The 20,560-nt window shown below is 44.0% G+C and overlaps 1 protein-coding gene across 8 annotated transcripts in view; it reads right to left on the bottom strand.

The window, feature by feature from the left end:
- Positions 1 to 19,602, bottom strand: part of CC2D2A (coiled-coil and C2 domain containing 2A) — a 124,035-nt gene extending 104,433 nt beyond the window's left edge. For 4 of the 8 annotated variants that reach the window (XM_065597052.1, XM_065597050.1, XM_065597051.1 and 1 more), the window contains exons 1-4: positions 19,567 to 19,602; positions 17,554 to 17,610; positions 11,627 to 11,707; positions 11,099 to 11,201 (exon numbers count right to left, since the gene is read on the bottom strand). In XM_065597052.1, the coding sequence (XP_065453124.1) occupies positions 11,099 to 11,201; positions 11,627 to 11,707; positions 17,554 to 17,610; positions 19,567 to 19,587 (262 nt within the window). In that variant the 5' untranslated portion in view covers positions 19,588 to 19,602. Of the gene's footprint in view, positions 1 to 10,931; positions 11,041 to 11,098; positions 11,202 to 11,626; positions 11,708 to 17,553; positions 17,615 to 18,872; positions 18,950 to 19,566 lie in introns of those variants that run through there. The other 4 variants (XM_008174123.4, XM_024110678.3, XM_065597053.1 and 1 more) reach the window with 4 other exon arrangements.
- Positions 19,603 to 20,560: the final 958 nt, after the last annotated feature.

A 20,560-nucleotide genomic window follows, 5' to 3' on the forward strand; every position in this document is an offset into this window, starting at 1 on the left:
CAAACTGGAGACTTGGTCTGAATTCAACAAGATGAAATTCAATAAAGACAAGTGCAAAGCACTTCACTTAGGAAGAAAAAATCAAATGCACTACTACAAAATGGGAAATAACTGTCTAGGTCAGGGGTGGCCAACCGCTGGATCCGGAGCCGTATGCGGCTCTTCAAAAGAAAATGTGCGGCTCCTGCCAGGAACCAACTCTGGGGAAAAAATGGTGGGTGCTTAGCACCCACCAGCAGCCCTATTAGTCCCCCGCCCCTCCCCCAGCACCTCCCGCATGCCAGCGTGGCCCCCCCATCAGCGTTTTCCCCCCCCTCCCTCCGGCCCGCCCGCCCGCCACGATCAGCTGTTTTGTGGAGAGAGAGGGAGGAGTGAGGATGTGGCGCCCAGGCCCCCTTCCTCCCTCCCCCAGCGCCTCCCACCCACTGTTCTCAGCTATTTCGCGGCGTTGAGGTGGCTCTGGGAGGAAGGGGGGGCTGGGTGTCGCGTCCTTGCTCCTCCCCCTCCTCCCCAGAGCTGCCACAATGCCGCAAAACAGCTGAGAGCAGTGGGCGGGAGGCGCTGGGGGAGGGAGGAGCGAGGACCCGGTGCACAGCCTCCCCCTTCCGTCCCCTTGCCTGCTGCCCATTTCGCACCACGAGGCTCTGGGAGGGAGGGGGAGGAGCAAAGACACGATTCACTGGGGGTGGGGACGGAATGGGGCGGGAAGAGGTGGGGCGGAGGTGGGGCAGGGGCAGGAAGGGTCCGGGTGGGGGTGGGGACTTGGTGAAAGGGGTGGAGTGGGAGGCGGAGCCACGGGCAGAGCCAGGTGTCCAGCAACCCCTGGCCAGAGCCTGTCTCCTTGAATAAAGTACATAGTGACTACTAGCTGGTGTGAAAATTTTTAACCAAAATTTTTCTTACACCATCTAACAATGGAAGGCAAGTACAAATGGAAAAGAAAATACACAGACAAAAATCAAGGCTTCCAACAGGAGTGGGAGAATAAGTACTTTTTCATTGAACGTAATGGTAAGGCCACGTGTCTTCTTTGCCAAATGTGTAACTCTCAGTTCAAAACTTCAAACTTGCAGTGTCATTTTGCTTCTAGCCATGCACATATGGGTCAAGAATTCCCACAAGGTTCTGAACTCTGCACTTTAAAACTGAAAACTTTGAAAAAACAAACCGAAGTAGAAGCCCAGTTCTTCACCAGATTTACCAACGATTGCAGACTGTAACATTAGCCTCCTATTATGTGGCCTGGCACATAGCCCGTGCAAAAAAGCCCTACTCTGAAGGCGAGTTTATAAAAATGTGCTTCACTGATGTGATTTCAATCCTGTCACCAGAGAACAAGAATCTACAGAAGAAAATTTCTGGCCTGCAGCTTTCACACCACACAATAGAATGCAGAATCTCCAGCCTGAACAGTGACATTGATTCGCAACTGCACTTTCAACTTCAACAGTGTGAGTATTTGAGCATCGCTTTGGATGAGTCGTGCGATGTACAGGATAAACCTCAATTATCAGTATTTGTCCGGATTGTGTCTGACGACTGTGTTGTAAGGGAAGAACTCCTGAATATCGTACCACTAAAGGACAGAACTCGTGGACAAGATCTAAAGGAGGCATTGATGTTGTTAGTTGCGAAACACCACTTCCCTTTACAGTAGCTCACTGCCATTACAACAGATGGGGCTCCGTCCATTTGGGGATCTGTGAATGGATTAGTAGGGCTTTGTAAGTCTGATGAGAGCTTTCCTGAATTTTGGACATTTCACTGGGATCTAAAAATCTCAAATTTGATCACGTCATGAAACCAGTCTTGCACGTTGTGAATTTCATTCGCTCAAATGCACTCAATCACAGACAATTTCAAAATCTAATCAAAGAACTGGATGAAGACGACTTCCCTGCCGATTTGCCATTTCACTGCGCAGTTCGATGGCTCTCGAGAGGTAAAGTTATTTCACATTTTTTTCGAGCTCCTGGAACCAGTAAAATTGTTTATGGAGGAGAAGCAAAGAATACACCCTGAGCTTACAGATCCTGGGTGGGTTCTAGACTTGGCATTTCTTGCAGACATGCTGCTGCATTTGGATAAACTAAACGTGGACTTACAAGAACAATTCCAGTTGCTGTCTGAACTAGTGCAAAGTATATTTGCATTCATGAACAAACTGCAGTTGTTTCACAGACAAATGCTTAAGGGAGAGCTGACACACTTTCCCTCAAGGTCACAACTTCCAGACAAATCAAAAGAAGATGCAGCAGAACCCCTAAAACAGAGCACAACTAGATATGCGAGCATGATTAAAGATCTTAAGGACAGTTTTGAGGAAAGATTCCAAGATTTGCAGCAGAAAAGACCTCAAATCAGATTTCTGATTGACTCTCTTAGTGCTGAAGCCGATTGTCTGAAGCCCCCTTTAGTTACTGACAAAGCAACATCCCAGATGGAAATAATAGAACTTTTGGAAGATGACAGATTGAAATCTGTTCAGAAGATAGAGGGGACCCTTACTTTCTGGAAATCTGTACCAAAGGATAAATACCCCAACATCAGAGGCGCAGCCCTAAAATTAATCTCGATGTTTGCCTCGACCTATCTTTCCGAGTCTGTTTTCTCACCACTCAAACATGTGAAATCCAAGCAGCGATCCATTTTGACAGACAGCCACTTAAGAGAACTGTTGCGTGTGAGCACAACTGAACACAAACTAAACTTCAAGAGAATTGTTGAAAGCAAAGATTGACAGAAGTCCCACTAAGTAAAACGTTAAGTTGTTGTTATTGTTAACTATACATTATAAATGCATAATAAATATACATTATCAAATTATATAATGATTGTGTGTGCATATATATATATACACACACACATATACATATATAATCATTACATAATACTGTGACTCTTTGGCAATGGTAATTGGTAAATTCTGGCTCCTTCTCAGGCTCAGGTTAGCCACCCCTTGTCTAGTACGCTGAAAAGGATCTGGGGGTTATAGTGGACCACAAACTGAATATGAGCCATCAGTGTGTTGAGGCTGCAAAATAGGCCAATATGATTCTTGGGTGTATTAACAGAAGGGTTGTATGTAAGACATGAGGGGTAATTGTCCTGTTCTACTCAGCAGTGGTGAGGCCCCAGCTGGAGTACTGTGTTTAATTCTAGGAACCACAATTTAGGAAAGATGTGGACAAACTGGGAAGAGTCCAGAGGACAGTAACAAAAATGATAAAAGGTTTTGAAAACCTGACTTATGTGAAAAGCATAAAAAAACTGAGCAAGTTTAGTCTTGAGAAAAGAAGGCTGAGGGGGTACCTGATCACAGTCTTCCAATATGCTACGGGCTGTTATAAAGAGGATGGTGCTCAATTGTTCTCTATGTCCACTGAAGGTAGGACAAGAAATAATGGGCTTAATCTGCAGCACAGGAGATTTAGGTTAGATATTAGGAAAAACTTTCTAACTATAAGGGCAGTTAAGCTCTGGAATACTCTTCCACAGGAGATTATGGTGTCCCGCTCATTCAAAGCTTTAAAAAACAAGTTAGACAAACACCTGTCAGGGATGGTCTAGGTTTACTTAGTCCTGCCACAGAGCAGGGGGCTGGACTTGATGGCTTCTCGAGGTCCTTTTCAGCCCTACATTTCTATGATTCTATGCCTGGCTGCAAATGTGCAATGGGCTAGGTACAGTAAGTTTACTGGGTTATATCCAGGAAAAAGTGTGTCCACGGTTGGTAGCTAAAAGAGTTAGGATCGCTACTCAGAAGATACAACACTGTATCAATAATGGAAAGAACTTTGATGCAAGGACAGAACATCAGATTCAAATATGAAGATCAAAGGATGATTTCTAGAACAGTGTTTCTAGGTTGGTTGTGATCCCCGGGGGGGGGGGAACATGAAAGACACTCAGGGTTGTTGGCAAGGCACTGAAATTATGCTCTAAAGCAAAGAAAATTTCACTCCTTCCACATCCTTACCCTTTAAGGTCATGTATTCTCTGTCAACCTCTCAAAACACACACACAAATTATTGTTACTACTGATACTCGTTTTACTTTTTTTTTTTATAGCAAATGGAAGAGGGGGTTGCAAAAACTTTTGACTTCAAATAAGGGGTTGCCAACCTAAAATGAGGGAGAAATACTGATTTAGATTATTAAGCTGCTGGGGAAAAGGAGACTTACTGTTTGTTTTCTGCTTTTCAATCCTTGCTTCCAAAGGGCCTGGGCCTCCCTTCTGAGTAGCTACATTCACAATGAATGGACACACCTCTTTGTGGACCAATTTTATTAGAGGTTCCTTTTTCACATTTGGTGGTATTCCTCTTCCTCCTCTTAGACTGTAAATTCTTCATGCAAAGACTATGTCTTGGTATGAGTTTGTACAGTGCCTACTATGTGGTCCCAATCTTGGTTAGGGCCTGTGGCTGCTACTGCATTAAAAGTATTAAATAATATATGTGAAGTAGTTCCACAATGTTACTGAAGGCAGAGTTTGGCTGTCTGAATTAAAAGACGAAGCAGATTCTGTCCAAGGCCTACTATTGTATATTTATATAGATGGGTGAAATGTTTATGCTTTTCATGATAATGGCCTATTATGCACAACAGAAATGTTTCTTCATATGGAAACACTGCAGTGTTTCCAGCTGGACTGGATGGTCAAGATTATGTTTTCTCCCTATATTATACTTGAGACAGTCCACTTATCTCATTTCACAGGTGCTCAGTTTAATGTAGCGTTCATACCATGTCAAAGAAGAACATAGCATAAAGGTCTGTGGAATTTTATAATAGACAATATTATTTTTATACACCCAATAGTCCAGATTTTTTTAAATATTTTCCTTTTTGTGGTATATTGTTTGCCACCTACTTATGGGTCAGGACTTTAACTACATAATGTTCTCCACATCTTCACAAATCCCCCTCATTTTCATTGCAATTCTTGAGTTTCTCTGATGTTCTTCAGAGACTGTTGGAAGACCTGGCACTGACTGATGTCTGCTGTTTTTTTGCTGTTTGAAGAAGCAAGGGGTTTTTTTTGTCCTTCCTCCATGTGAATTATTTTCTTTTCCTGCTCTTTAAGAAGTAGCTGAATTATCCCTTATGTCCCATATCTCACAATTCATCTTTTCTACTGGAAAAGTAAACATTTTGTAAAATGATTGGCTGACAAAAGGTGTGGCCTCTTTTGCTGATTTTTTTTTGGAGCGTGTGGCTTTTTTCTTTGAACAGCTGTGAACACTGACATTTCAAGTAAATATTTTTTTCTAGCTATCTCCAATCATACCATTAGTAATATATTCAGGTTTTTTTAGCCAAACATTGCTCTGCTCTGTCCTTTGGAAAAAAAAAATCTTTCTTTGCCAAGGCCTGAATAAAGGGTGATTTCATATTTATATAAGGAATTAAATTAATAAAAAGGTTGTAAAAATGAAAAGGCCAAAGGATTGGGAGGGGTTTTATCACACAACTTACATAATGTAACAGTGAGATTGATAATTAATCAAGACCCTTATACAAGATTATTGGTGACAGACGATAACTAGATTATGCAATTAAAGCCATATATAGCTTATATATTAACACCATACTCAAGATGTAAATTACCTTCCAGGATTAAGGTAGGCCCTCCCTTGTCATTTAAACAGAAAAAGGGTGTTGTGATTAAGCCATGCTGCTGCTGATTCTGCTCTCCTTAAAGGACAGTCCAAGGCTTTGTTTGAAGCTTTGTGCTCTTTAAACTAAGGAGTCCACTTACTTGGTATGGAGGAGGGGGCATATTTACCTTTAGAATCATCTAACATAGCATGATTATTTGCTTTGAAACCTATTACTTTGCGAAAGTGTGTACTGATTTGTTGGATCAAAGACACTTGCAACCTCACCTCAATTCCTCTTCATTGATTAACACTAATGAGAAAACTGATGCACACAAATATGGTTTGGGACTTCTGCAATACTGGACAATTCCTTCTAAGCTTGGTCCCAGACAAACAAGGTTAGAGTGAACAGTCTTGTAAACTCGGCAGAGAAACCATTTGCAATGCATTCCTCACTCTTTCATCATCAAAGAGCCCACGTGAGTAGTGAGAGACTTTCAGGAAACTGGCAGACTACTACATCTCTGCTACCATTTGGAATTATAGACTGTGACTCACCTATACATATATTTTACCTGCTTCAACCTCTCAATAACTCTCATTTCCTTTTCTTAGCTAAATACCTATAGTTAATTTACTATGGGCTACCAGCATTGACTTTGGTGTAAAATCTAGGGTACCAATTGATCTGGGGTAAGTGACTGGTCTCTTGGGACCGGGAGCAACCTGAATGTGGTGTGATTTATCACAAAGTCCAGTTTCTCTGGGTGAGAAGACAGACTGGAGAGTCTAAGGGGATTGTTTGTGACTCCATGGTAAGACTGGTATAGTGATCCAGGAGTTCACGTTTGTTATTGACTTGGTGAAATCTAATTATAGATACAGTTTAGGGTATCTTCCCTTTTTTCTGACAGTCTCCCCGAGGTACCTACCTCTTGGGAGACTCCAGACAGCATGACATCGCCCACTGTTGGTGACTAGTCTCCGACTCTGAGTGGAACCAATTGACCCGGCTCTACCAGTTCCAGTGGGGACTACGTGAGGAGATTAAGGATGGGCTAGCCTGTGGAAGCCTTCATCAGCCTGGTCATCCATACTGACAATAGGCTCAGCAAGCAATGTGAGGAAAAGAAGGGGTCTGTGCTTCTACCTGACCAGTGACCCTCAGTACCAATCTCAACCCGGACTCTGAACCCATGCAGCAGGATAGTGCCCGCTGCCATGTGACCCCTGAGGAAAAAGAGCACTGTCCCAGCTTGTTTCTACTGTGGAGGATCAGCCATACTTTTGCCAACTGTCCATCCCGAGCTCTAGCACAACGCAGTTCAAGAAACAACCACACCCTGGCCTGGTAGAGGGGGTTGACCTGGGTGAGTCCTGACATAATGCACTCCCCCCCTCCGCCCCCCCCACTGAGACATATCCCAGGAATGGTGAGTCCAAGTCTGCCTCCATGTACCAGGGGAGCCTTACCAAATTCTGCCACAGTGGGCACTCATGGATTCCAGGCAGTGGACAACTTCATAGATGTTGATATGGCCTAAGCCATGGGTATTGCAGTTCCACCAAAGACTGTCCCCAACCCAGTGGAAACTATATATGGCTCACTCCTGTCATCGGGACCAGTGACACAGGAGACGGTGGCGTGAAGTTGCCATTTGGGACCATCGTTCTGAAGCTTAGGTGGGAGACAAGCATCCAGATGCCCAGAGGGAGAAAGCAGTGCACATGCCCAGAAGCAGAAACTTAGACACCTAGGGAACTATCACCCTGAAAAACTTGGACACAGAATTTAGGCACCTACAGCATTTGGCAGCGGTTTTGGGGGTTGCACTGGAGCCAAAAGAGGGACTTGAGTGATTAAGAACTTTCATGGATCCCACCCTCAGTATCTGAGTCACTTAGGAGTCTTTAAAAAATTTATCCCTCAATTTATTGAAAACAGATTGCTGTTTTACTGCCTTAAAATTAGTCAATATAAACATATACCTCTGAAGAGACTTTTAAAGAAACTAAGTAGTCACAGTGTGAGAGGCAAAGTATTGTCACAGATAAAAACTTGCTATGAGAGGAAACAGAGTAAAATAAATGTTTTCATCAGGGCAAATGATGAATAGCAAGAGCCTAAAAGTTCCAGGTTAGGTTTCACATTGTTTAGGATATTTATTAATGTCCTGGAAGGGTGTGTGTGTGTGCAGTAAAGTTGCAGAATTTGAAGATGATAAAGTTATTTAAATTAGTCAAGTGCAGAGTGGACTGTGAGGAACTTCAGTGGGACCCAAGTACACTCGGTGAATGGACAGTACAATAGCAAATTAAGTTCAATGTTGATAAATGCAAAAGCATAATAGAGAGACAAATTTAAACTATTTATAAACTTTACAGGGTTCTAAGTTAATTGTATCAACACAGAAACGGGGCCCGTGCATAATCAGGTGAATCTGCTGGATTAGTGTTTTTTTCACACCATCCTCTTGCTGATCTGTATGTTGTAGGGAAATAACCTGCAGTTAAAAACTGCAGCTGGGTAGGAAATGGATTTTAAAAAATTTTTGCTATCCCAAAGGAGGACAAAAAGTCAAAATCTCAAAGTTTTGCAACTCAAAATAACCAATGGCAGTAAAGGGGCGTGTCAACTATAATATTCTGATAATTCTGTATTTTTAACCTTTTGAAATTTAAGCTAATTAGTCTGAAAACAAAAAGTTGTTTCAAACTGGAAATTTTTCTTTAGAAAATGTCAAAATAAAAATGATATATTAAGAGTTTGTAACAAACATTGTCTTGTCAATAAATTAGTCTGTTCTAATCACTCTTAATATATTTCATTTTACTTTAGAAATTTTCCCTTTTGATTCCTAACTCTCATTTCCCTCATTTGTAAAATGGGTGATTTTTCTCATTTGTGCACTCCGTGAAAAAATCTCATAATAAAATTGATGGTACTACTATTCCCTAAAATATTTGACAGGAATAAGGTAAGAACAGTTTTGTCTAGCAAAATTTAAGTTACTTGGTTTTTGGATAGCACTTTGTGCTTTCACCCTCCCCAACTCCATGATGAAGTGTTCTGCTGCAAAATATTCACGTAGAGTCCCTTTTGTGCATATGTTTGAATACAGTAACTCCTCACTTAAAGTCATCCCAGTTAATGTTGTTTCGTTGTTGTTGCTGATCAATTAGAAATCATGCTCATTTAAAGTTGCACAATGCTCCCTTATAACATTTGGCAGCTGCCTGCTTTGTCCACTGCTTGCAGGAAGAGCAGTCTGTTGGACCTAGCTGGTGGGGGCTTGGAACCAGGGTTGACTGGCAGCCCCCCTCTCAGTGCCCTGTTCCCCTGAGTTCCCTGTCTGGCAGCCACCCAACAGGCTATCAATTGCCAGCACTTCAGCTGTACTTCCCCCCACTAACATAGGCTGCTCCCCAGAGCCTCCTGCTTGCTGTGCAGGGGCGGGGGAAGGGAGGCTAATGTCAGGGTGTCCTCCTTCCCCCTGCACCCCGCTTACCCCCATTTCCATGGGGGGGGGCAGGGGACAGACACGACAGGGCTCAGGATGGAGGGAGGTTCCTGGCAGTGGCTTCTGTCTCAACTTGCTGATCTACTTAAAAAGGCAGTGTACTTAGAGTGGGGTCAGTGTTCTTAAAGGGGCCTTGTGTATTTCTCTCTCTCTTACACAGGGTGTGTCTCGGTCTGCTATGCTGTCTCCCCTCCCTCCATTAGCTGCCTTGTAGAGTGTGAGGCTACATTAACAACAATGGGTTAACCCTTGAGGGCTCAGCTGACTGCTAGTTCATCATTTAGCAGAAAGGCATTCCCTGGAAAATATCTCACCCTCTGACTTCACCACCTCAACCACGCTCCACAATCATCATCACTGTGTACCAGTATTGTTTGTTTAAAACTTATACTGTGTGTATGTGTATATATATATATATATATATATATATATATATATATATAGTATAGTCTTTTGTCTGGTGAAAAAAATTTCCCTGGAACGTAACATCCCTCCACCCCCCATTTACATTAATTCTTATGGGGAAAGTGGATTCTCTTAACATCGTTTCACTTAAAGTTGCATTTTTCAGGAACACAACTGCAAGGTTAAGCGAGGAGTTACTGTATATTCTTCCATTCTTGCCCTCTATTGCAGCATTTCTCAAATGCGCCACCTGGGGCTTTTCTTGCCGCCACAGCATCCTGGGCTATGATTGGGGGGCAAAATAGTGCTCCCTCTCCCTCCCTGCTGCTCCTGGATGCACTGCCTTGGTGCTGGTTGCTGGGGCTAGCAGCAGCGGTTGGGCCCTGCCCCCTTCTGGAGTCACCTGGGGCACAATGCTGTAGGAGCAGGCAGCCAGTGAGTTCCCTGCCTTCTCAGAGGTGGTGCTTGATGGCAGGCCCCAGGGCTCTGGCCACAAGGCTTCAGGCTTCGTCCCTCGGCCCCATCGTCCAGCCGCAAGGCTTCAGGCTCCAGTCCCCCGCTACCTCCTCCAGCCCCTAACCCCCTTCTCCCCTCGCCCTCACTGCCTCCCTCGACCCTCCAGGCTTGCCAGTGCTGAATAAGTCTGCTGTGAAAAATGATACTTGTACGTTTGTTAATATCACTTTTCACAACAGACTTACTAGCTATCAATAAATAAGTTACAATGATTTGGACATGTATATCTGCATATTTATTTGGTTTTCCTAAAGCTAATTAAGTATTTTAGGAAAAGAGTGAGAGCGGCCACCAGCAAGAATTGGTGGCCATATGCTGAGGCCACTGAAAAATTTGTCGAGAACCCTGGCCCTGTAGGCAGATGAATGACAACAATAGTGATAAAATAATCTTGTCATCAAAATATTATTCATACACCATCATACACAGAACAATGCTTAAGTGTCAGATATAACGTTCAAATATGGTCTAATAAATTGAGAGTTTGATCCTTGGAATATTACAAGAATATTGTGTAGTTCCCAAACGATTTAAAATGTTTATTTTAACTGAGAAAAATATTTAATACATTTCCAGATTTTTAATCAGAGGAAGTTTTTCGCTGTACTGACAAAAATTCATTGGATAAGCAAAGAGTACACAGCCCTTTCCATAACGGTAACCTAGCTCGGTGCTGGGTATATATAAGGTAAACATGCAGTTGCATTCAGTTATCATGCGCTGTTTCTCCAGCTGTGCATGAAAACAAGCTAACAGCACCTGCCAGTCACCAAATCGGGCAGAAGTAGCAGAGCAGCACCCGGCCCTGCCCCGCCCCACAGTCCTCCCCAGCCACCCCTCGCTGAGCGGCGCTGCCGCCCCTGGAACTCCGCCTGCAGCTCACCCGCCGGCGTCCCCGACACGCCCCTCGGTGGGTGCCCCCCGGGTCTCCCTCCAGGCGAGGTTATTCCCCGGGCGCCCTCGCCGCTCTGCGCGAAGGGGATGGGGCTGGGGCCGGGGCCAGGCGGGACCCCCCACCCCAGGCCGGCAGGGTCACTCAGACACACTTACTGCGCGGTGCCCGGGCAGCGGCTGCAGGCGCCGCCATCCCGGCTCGGTCCTTCTCCGCCTCCTCCTCCGCAGGCAGCACAGCGGGACCAACGGCCTCCAGCAGCTACAGAGGAGGAGGGGAGGGAACCGAATGTCAGGAACGGCAGCTCACCCACGGAAACCTCTCCGCGCCCCCCGCTCCATAACCCGGATGTACTCCCCGCGTGCCCGCAATCCCCCTCCCCCCGCGCAACAGCCTACACTCCAGGTGCGCACGCGCAGCAGCATTCCTAACTGTCATGTCTGTCCTAACTAACATGTCCCAACTCGCCGACAGGGAAGCTCCACCCGCCCCGCCCACCGCCTACGCTTGAATCACCGCGCGCGCATGCGCGGTAGTTCTGGTCTCCCGAAGCCCTGCCCCGACCAGGGAAACCAATTGCGCTAACTTCAAAGGGCCCCGGCCCAGGACGCCCCGTGAGGCGCCAGGCAGGGTCACCGCCGCGGCTCAGTGGGCAGCAGCTGTACACCTGCCCGTCCTCAACTCACGGGTTGCTTTCTTCGCCGCCGCTGAGCTCTCAGAGTCCGCTTCAGCTTCTCCGCTTGGGCCTGGTCCTCGCCTAGCAGCTCCTGTTACAGGGGTTTAACAAAGCCAGGCGTCACGCCGAAGTGCTCTTGCTGGATTTTGTTCAGCTTATGTAGGCCCCAGCCCTGCCAGCCCTTCTGCACGTGCATAGTCCCATTGGCCTCAAGGGTGCTAAGTGTGCCTGGCCCCAAGATCTGGCCTCAAGCAGTGCTGTGCTTCATATATTTAATATATCTGCTTATCAGTCTGACCTCAAGAAGCTTTTATTTAGCAATATGTTTGCTCTTACATTTTATTTACGTGGTCTGCTACTCTACTTTTGTAAAGGTACCTACGTGCAGTTTATTCACACATACAAATCATCTTACCTTCTGCAAAAAACATCACAACTCTCCTATATTACTGCAAAGTATTACCTCCAAAATTACATAATAGTCATTTTAACATTTCAAAAACAGTTTTACAGGTTTTGAAAACTGAGTAATTTCTTGATTTTGTAACTAACTCACATGATCATCAAAATGTATGTGGACATTTAATATTTTCTATAGTAATCAAGTTGACTTGTATATAACATGCATATTGTTATTACAGTTCTCTTTCCCCTAACCTATCTATGGTACTTGTCTGTCCTTAGATTGTGTACTCCTCAGAGTCAGGACTGTCCATTTTGAGTATTTGGAAAATGCCTGGCACATAGCAGGCACTACAATAATAAATCTCTTTAGATGTCATTACATTAAACGCATCACTGGACATCGGCAATACCAGGAGGGATGAGCTGGAGTGCCGATGAGAAGCGCAGTCAGGAAAGTAACTGAAACACTTTCCTCATGAATTTTATTTTCTAAATGGACAACCTACCTAGTTCTCAATTACTGAGGAACAATCTCCACTCATTGATATATTTTGCTTTCCACGCAGGGCCGGCCCACAACATTTTGGCACCTGAGGCGGGGAGCTCAAATGCCCCCATGCCCCCTCGCTTGGGCCAAAACTTTGAAAGGTCTCAATTCTGCCTTCTTCCTGTTCTACTCCTTTCATGGTACTGCTCTGCTACCTACCCCAATAAAGGAAAACTAACAACTTAAAATGCCTTGTTCAAAAATTGTAAGTAACACTTAACTTTCAAACACCTGAACAACAAATGTAACTTTTCTTGTCAGCATAGTAAACACTGACATTTTTATCTGTTTGAATAATCAAAATGGTGCTTTCTCTGCCTTCTTGATTGCAAAGATTTGAACTGCTTCCTGCTGAAGGTCCACAGTCTGGGCCAGCTCATGCTCTAATGAGATTGTTGCAAAGCCAACCAGCCTCTCCTGTGTCATTGTGGAGCGTAGATGTGTTTTTATTAACTTCAGCTTGGAGAAGCTGCGCTCTCCACTGGCAACTGTTACAGGAAGTGTTAGAAGTATGCGCAGACCAACAGAAGCATTTGGAAAGAGGGTGCTCATCTTATTTGTGCACATATATTTCAGAACAGCCTTTGGAGTTGATCTTGCTGAAATGTATCTTGAAAGGGCTTTCAGTTCATCATCTAAATTACTCGCATCAATACTGCGCATGTCATCATGTGTCAACAATGTCCCTAGTGCCCTGCACTATTGGTGTAGGTCATCTTCAGGTATAGTGAGTTTTGGAATATCATACAACATCCCAAATATACCGCTGTGTTCCATGAGTTGCATGAAACGTTCTTCAGCTGTGACTGTATTGCACAATCTAGCACCTGGTTAAAGAATTCAACTTTGAATTGTTGTTTGGAGTCTCTTATGGGATTATCCCGTGCCTCGTAATCAAAATGTCTTCCTCTTCGGTAACTTGTATTCTTGAATGGGTGGGAAAATAGCTTCAGTGTGAAGTTCCTCTGCCAACTTCTGTGCACTCTTCAGAACGTTTTGAAATCCCTCATCTGACCGGTAAGACTATAGGCAGGGCCGGCTTTAGGCCGATTCAGCCAATTCGGCTGAATCGGGCCCCGCGCTAAGAGGGCCCCGCGCGCAGCTCTCCACCCCGCCCCCAGCTCACTTCTCCCTCCTCCCCTCTCCTGAACACTCCGCCCCCTGCTCCTCCCCCTCCCCTGCTTCCCGCGAATCAGAGGTTTGCGGGAAGTCTGAAAAGAAGCAGGGGCGGGCAGGCAGCACCAGGTAAGCTGGGGTGGCGGGGGGCGCGAGAAGGGCTCCGGGGAGGCGCGGTGCGGCCAAGTCCAGGCCCGGCCAAGCAGCTCACTCTGGCCCCGGTTCTGTCCAAGTGCGCCGGCCCGGCCCCGGCCGAGCACCCCCGGCCTCAGCGGCTCTGACCCGGCTCGGCTCCGGCCCAGCCCCCGCAGCTCGGCTCCAGCCAGGCCCCCGCAGCTCGGCTCCAGCCAGGCCCCCGTGGCTCGGCCCAGCCTGGCCCCCACGGCTCGGCTCCGGCCCGGCCCCCTGCGGCCAGGCCTGGCCCCCCGGCCGAGCACCCCCGGCCTCAGCGGCTCTGACCCGGCTCGGCTCTGGCCCCCACGGCCAGGCCTCGCCCCCCGTCTGAGCACCCCCGGCCTCAGCAGCTATGACCCGGCTCGGCTCCGGCCTGGCCCGGCCCCCGCGGCTCGGCCCGGCCCGGCCCCCGTGGCTCGGCTCGGCTCCGGCCCCTGCTGCTTGGCTCGGCTCGGGCTCGGCTCGGGCCCAGCCCACTCAGCTCGGCTCGGGCCCAGCCCACTCAGCTCGGCTCCGGCCTGGCCCGCCCCCGCGGCTCGTCTCGGCTCTGGCCCCCACAGCTCGGCTCCGGGCCGGACCCAAGCCCCGCGACCCTGGCCAGAGCTCCGGCCGGAATCGGGCCCCGCTCTTGCTAAAGCCGGCCCTGACTATAGGTATGACTTTGCTTTGTCCAGTTCTATTGCTCCAGATATATCAAGGTCAACACCTTGGAGTCTCTTGCTTACAACATTTATTTCAAACAGTATGTCATGCCACAACACTAAGCCACACAGAAATTCGAAGTTATGTATGTTTCTGGTGATTCCATTTCCCTCTGCCACTGTTCTCCCACGAACAGTTCCTGTCATAGCATTATCCTCCATAATGGCAACCATGGCATCATCTATCTTCCCAGTTTGGTGTTTGATAGGCTTTATTGCCTCCACTCAACTTTCCCATTATGTGGCACTCAGTGGTTTCAGTGTCAGAGAGGATGTTCCCAGATGTTGCTTCAAAATTTGCCATCAATAAGTTGATGCAGAGAAAAATACATAGATGCTTTGAATTACATTAAAAAATTCAGCAGCCGCACTTGAAGCTGATGCTGCATCACTGACCACCAAGCTCAATGAATGGGACAAAAAAAGCTTGAGGATTTAACTCTCAGATCCATGTCTGCACTCCTCTGTTCTTTCCTCTCATGTTGGCACCATTATCGTAGCCCTGACCTCTCATGTCAGCTATTGCAATTCCTGTATCTTCCAGATTTTTAAGAAGCACATTTGTCATACCAGCTCCTGTAATATCATCAATGTCCATAAATTCTAGAAAATGCTCTCTGACAGTCACCATTGCAGGGATATTTTCACTAGATTCTGTTGTTGTTACAAAACACACCATTAAAGTAATTTGTTCTGTATGGCTGATGTCAGGTGTGCAGTCCAGAATAACAGAGTAATATCTTGTTGACTTCAGATTTGCCACAGTCTTCTGTTTGACTTTTGTTGCCAGTAACTGTATGATCTCATTTTGAATTGATTTTCCAAGGTAGTAGTGTATGTACATTTCTTGGGTGGTGACTCTTCTTAGTTGCTCCTGGAGTATAGCATCAAACTCAGCCATCAGCTCCACATTTTAAGGAAGTTTCCATTGTTTGGCACACACAGTTGATCTGAAGTGCCATGCAGTGCTAGGTTTTGGGTAGCAAGCATTCTCACAATGGCAATGAGCCTTTTCAGAACATTTTGCCAGTAAAGAGACTCTGATGCAATCTTCTCTTGATGCTGATCATCTATGGTGGCCATTAACCTTAGTCTAATCTCAAGCTCTTTCCACCTATAGAATGCACTCTGGTGATTTGCTGCCTTCTCATGGCATGCCAGATTTCTAGCCAGATTTTTCCAGTCCTTTGTTCCTGTAGAATCCAATGTGGCTGGAACATTAGACTGGAAGAGTTTGCAACAAAAACAGTATGCAGCATTCTGGGTTTTTGAGTACATAAGCCATGGCCTCTCCACTTTGTCACCATTGGGGATTTCACACCAATAATGTGTTGGATGGAAACTTCTATTTTCATTGTCTTTGTGGAACATGAAGTTTTTCACTTGCTGTGGCCCATGCAGTACAAGGAAGTCCCTCGGGCTCAAGTGGGTCCACAGTCCTGGATCATCTAGACTTAAGGGACTAAACTCAGCAGCAGCTGTTTCTTGCGCCTCCACCACACTCTTCTCTGATCTACACTTTTCTTCAGGAATATACATGGTTATATCCATTTGAGATGGAGATATGGATGCTGCAGTAGCTGCCAGGTCATCTGCACTCTGACTAACTGGAAGATCAGGCATCTCCTCACCACTCACATCCTCACTGGGGCTGGAAGACTCACTGTGAACATTTGTGTCTATGTATCTCAGGAGAGCTCCTTCCTGCTTAGATAGAAAAGCTTCCTTTGCTTTCTTTCTTTTTCTGAATGCTGCCCCAGAGGGGCGTTTTCTTCTTTCACTCATGACTGCTGTTCTGTGCCAGCTATAGTGGCTCTCAACACTCAATTGAAGGAGACAAATAAGCAGGCTGGTAGCAGGGCCTGAGTGAGGGAAGATATCAGCATCTTAAGGGCTTAACTGGCTCCTACTACTTCAGTTGACTGCCTGTTCTCCTTAAGTGGATTCAGGGAAGCAGCAGGAAACAGGAAGCTCCCTGAGAAGCTGGTGTTAATCAGTCCAAGCTCCTGGGGGTGCTAGAGAGCTATATAAGAGGCTCCTCCCCCCCTCTCTCTAGGGTGACCAGATGTCCCGATTTTATAGGGACAGTCCCGATTTTTGGGTCTTTTTCTTATATAGGCTCCTATTACCCCCCACCCCGGTCCCGATTTTTCACACTTGCTATCTGGTCACCCTACCTCTCTCCCTGCATCTCCTGCTGCTTTCTGTTATTCCCTCTCGCTTTTTCTCCTGCCTGCCTGTTATGTCTCTTGTGCCCTCCTTCCTCCAGCATAGCACTCCATTATCTCTGTGCATCTAGAGCAGAGAGAATATATATGCACCAGCAGCAGACACAATTTTCTACACTCTGGGTCCTAGTGGCGCCCCCCCACATTCTGGCACCTGAGATAGTCGCTTCAGTTCGCCTCATGGTAAGGCCAGCCCTGTTTCCACAACCAAATCTCTGTACAACTTTTCATGAGTGATGTACCCGAGTATTCGGATTCTCATATCTAAACTGTATTGTTAAATCTATTCACCTAAACTTGGGTTATTGCTGATTATATACTCTAGGTATCATATAACTTTTAAAAACCAATTTTATATTTGTGAATAATCTAAGCACTATACCCCTATGTACAGACACTCTTTTCTCAACCTATATATTATATGATTTTTTTAACATTAGCTTTAATAAAAAGCAAAAGCATCTTATGATCAGTGATTTAGCAACAAAATTAAAAACTGGTATAAGTTAAAAAGTTTATAGCACATTGTGTTATGTTTATGATTTTTCTGCACAGAAAGACATTTTCTCTTCTTAATAACCCCCGTCAGTTAGAATGAGAGTCACTTGCATGTGCCCAAGGGACAATTAACTGCTATATTAAGAGACCATTATATTACTATTTGGGTAACTGGCAAAAGTGTGATATGAACAAAACCCTATAATGTTCAGAGAAAGAAAACCCCATAAACCATCTTTGCCTTAATAATTAAACTAATCAGACTAACCTCCATAGCCATCATCTGGGATTCTTCATTGAAATTCATGTTTGCAACAATCAATACCTGGCTGTCACAAGTAATACAGGAATTATTAGTTATATTATAATCAGATGTACACATTTAATGATTATGCACTGGTCATGCAACAGACTCCACAAAGGCACACCTCTGCACCCACGTGGACCCTATTAATTTAAAGTGACATGTTAAAGTATTTAACACTTCAAAAAACAGTTTTACGATTTTGAAAACTAAATAATGTTCTGCTATTTGTAGCCAGGACCTTCAAAATATATCTGCAAGTTTATTTAATAATTCCCTATCAGAGTGAATCAAATTAACAAATATAAATTGTATACAAGTTGCCTATTGCTGTAAATTTTATACAAACTGCCCATTGTTAGTCCATATAGAGTCTATTGCAAGATTGGGGTCCCTTTCTTCTCACTCTTAGCTGGGTTCACTTTGCATTTCACTCTTGCCAAATCTGAAATGTACAGATGTGTTTAAAGCTTTGTCTACATGATGAAGTTGTAGTGATTTAACTCAAACTGTTAGAAAATGATTTAGCTAAAGAGGTGCAACCTCCTTGTATGGTAACTTTGGTTTAAGAGCTCTTAATAGCCATTCAGTTTATGTCAGCAAGTAATCAATTTCAGCTAAATCTGCTCAAGGCACTCTTAAACCCAAATGAGAACTCAGATTATATGGTTGCAAGCTGTATCTCCCTCCATTTCTGCATAAACCTCAACACCAGATCAGAGATGAATTCCCTGCATACTAGCTCAGAGCACACTACTGCTAAGCATAATGATATAATTGAAAACTGCAACTTCTTTGCACCACTCACATGAAATATATTTCAAGGCCTACTAATATTACATTGAAAAGTTATAGCATTTTAATATATAGCACATAAATATCACTTTGGAAAACCAAATTAAAATAGTCCTGTGTGTAGGCGAAAGTGACTAAGGGATATCTTAGCATATAAAAATGTCCTTACTATAACTGTTCTAATATTTCCTGAAATTAAGTGCCATAGCAGAAGTCTTTAAAAAAAGTATAATGCATAATTGAATGCCTTTATCTATACTAGAATGCAAGAGATTTAAACTTTTTCAGTAGCATAAGAGTTGTCTATCTCTAGACAATTTAAAGCTGAAAACAGAAATACACTGGAGTATCACTAATTGCACTTTTAAAATTAAATTACCTTGAGAATCACTTTGAGATTTTCTGTTTCTTACATTTCTCTCTTTAATGAAAAATGGAGAATGTGGGGATTTTTAAAAAGACCCAAAAGGGAAACAATTGAGTCATACCTTGGTTTTCTTAGGCAGTACTTCTGAAGTTGCAGTCAACAGTCTGGCATAACAAAAATGTCCATCTTAGCAACAAGGTTGCTAAGGAAGGTCACTGTGATTTGTTTTTAAAGGGACAGAGTCAGGAAATCTTTTCCTGCTAAATAAATGCAGGAAAACCTTACCTTATTCTTTTTATTATTTTTTGTAAATACAGTCAAAGGGAAGGGAAAGTAGTAAAATATATGAAATGATTATGCCCCCAATCCTGCACACACTTACACATGCAAATAATCATATTCACTTCAGTAAGACTATTCATGTGTACATCCTTGCAGGATTAGAGCCAAATTGTGGACAAAAGGATAATAAGTGACACCCCAATATAAATCAAGATTTGGGACTCCTATTTTCTCCCTAGTCCTTAGACTGAAAAAAAAAAAAGATTGTATGTTCCTACTTTATCTCAGAATTTATTTTAACTGGGGTCGCAATTATTTTTTTCAAATGGCAGAGGTAAGAAAAGTTTGAACATGCATATTCACCTATATCTTTCTCCAGGTCGAGCCCTACTGTTTTCAGATATGCAGTTTCCTATTGTATGTCTGGACTGGGGCAAAGCTCTAAAACTCATGAATTAAAAGTGAGTGGGAACATTCTATTCAGGCAACACCAAGCAAGAAGGAACTAGAATTTGACAGGTAAACTTCCTTACCTTCACACTCCAAACAGCCATTTTGTTATTAGTTCATGATTCAGTCACATCATCCAAAGGATTCCATGCTCCTCCCCACCTCCTCTCCAAAAAAAGGACCCAAAGGATTAAAAAGAGTTTTCCCTAAGGAAAAATATCCTGACATTACGAGGTATCTTGCAGACTTCAATTTATTTCTCCCATGCCACAGTATCATAATAAAACAAAAGTTATTCAAGGATGAAGCTTTAAACCAGAGTCTGTAAGAGCTCCCAAACACCATCTTCTTTTTTTCATGCATTGAAGTTTTCAGAAAGCGCATTTTTCACCAATGCTATACTGAGGAGACAGCTATGCCCCCATTCCTTGAAGATGTGCAGATATGCAAAACTGATATGTCTCAGCAAAATTTTTAGGAAAAGCACTGGGAAAATGAAGAAACAGCATACTGAAAAAGAAAATTATAATCTCTCAGCAGCTATGACTTACAGAAAACATTTTTCTTACATCCCTCTGACTAGAGAGCTAATCAATAAATATTCTGAGCATGGAAGAGTAATATTATGAAACAGAGGTAACATCAGGAAATATACTATTAATTTGTATTAAAGTTATTACAAGTATTATTTTGAACGCTTTCACTATTAACAAAACAAAAGGAGGGTATCAAAAGTTCACTAAATATCGGGGCATTGTTCTTAAAGGGGATATACTCTTTGACTCCATTTGCTAAAGAGGCAATGGGAGGATGGGTTATCCATCTATTTATAGAGTGCCAACCACAATGTTATCCCAGTAACAAGAACAGAGGTGATATTTCAAAGATATCTGATAGTTTTTAAAAACAGAGGGAATATCTTTCATTCCATTCCTAACTTTTACAAACACAAAAATAAATGAACATGATAATAGCTATTTAAATGTGTTTGAGATAGAAATAGTTAAGTGAGTTCCATCATATACTATTCCTCTGGTGTACAGATCAAGCCGTTCATGCTGTGTTGAATTTGATAAA

Source organism: Chrysemys picta, chromosome 5, assembly GCF_011386835.1.
Source record: "Chrysemys picta bellii isolate R12L10 chromosome 5, ASM1138683v2, whole genome shotgun sequence".
Lineage (NCBI taxonomy): Eukaryota > Metazoa > Chordata > Testudines > Emydidae > Chrysemys > Chrysemys picta.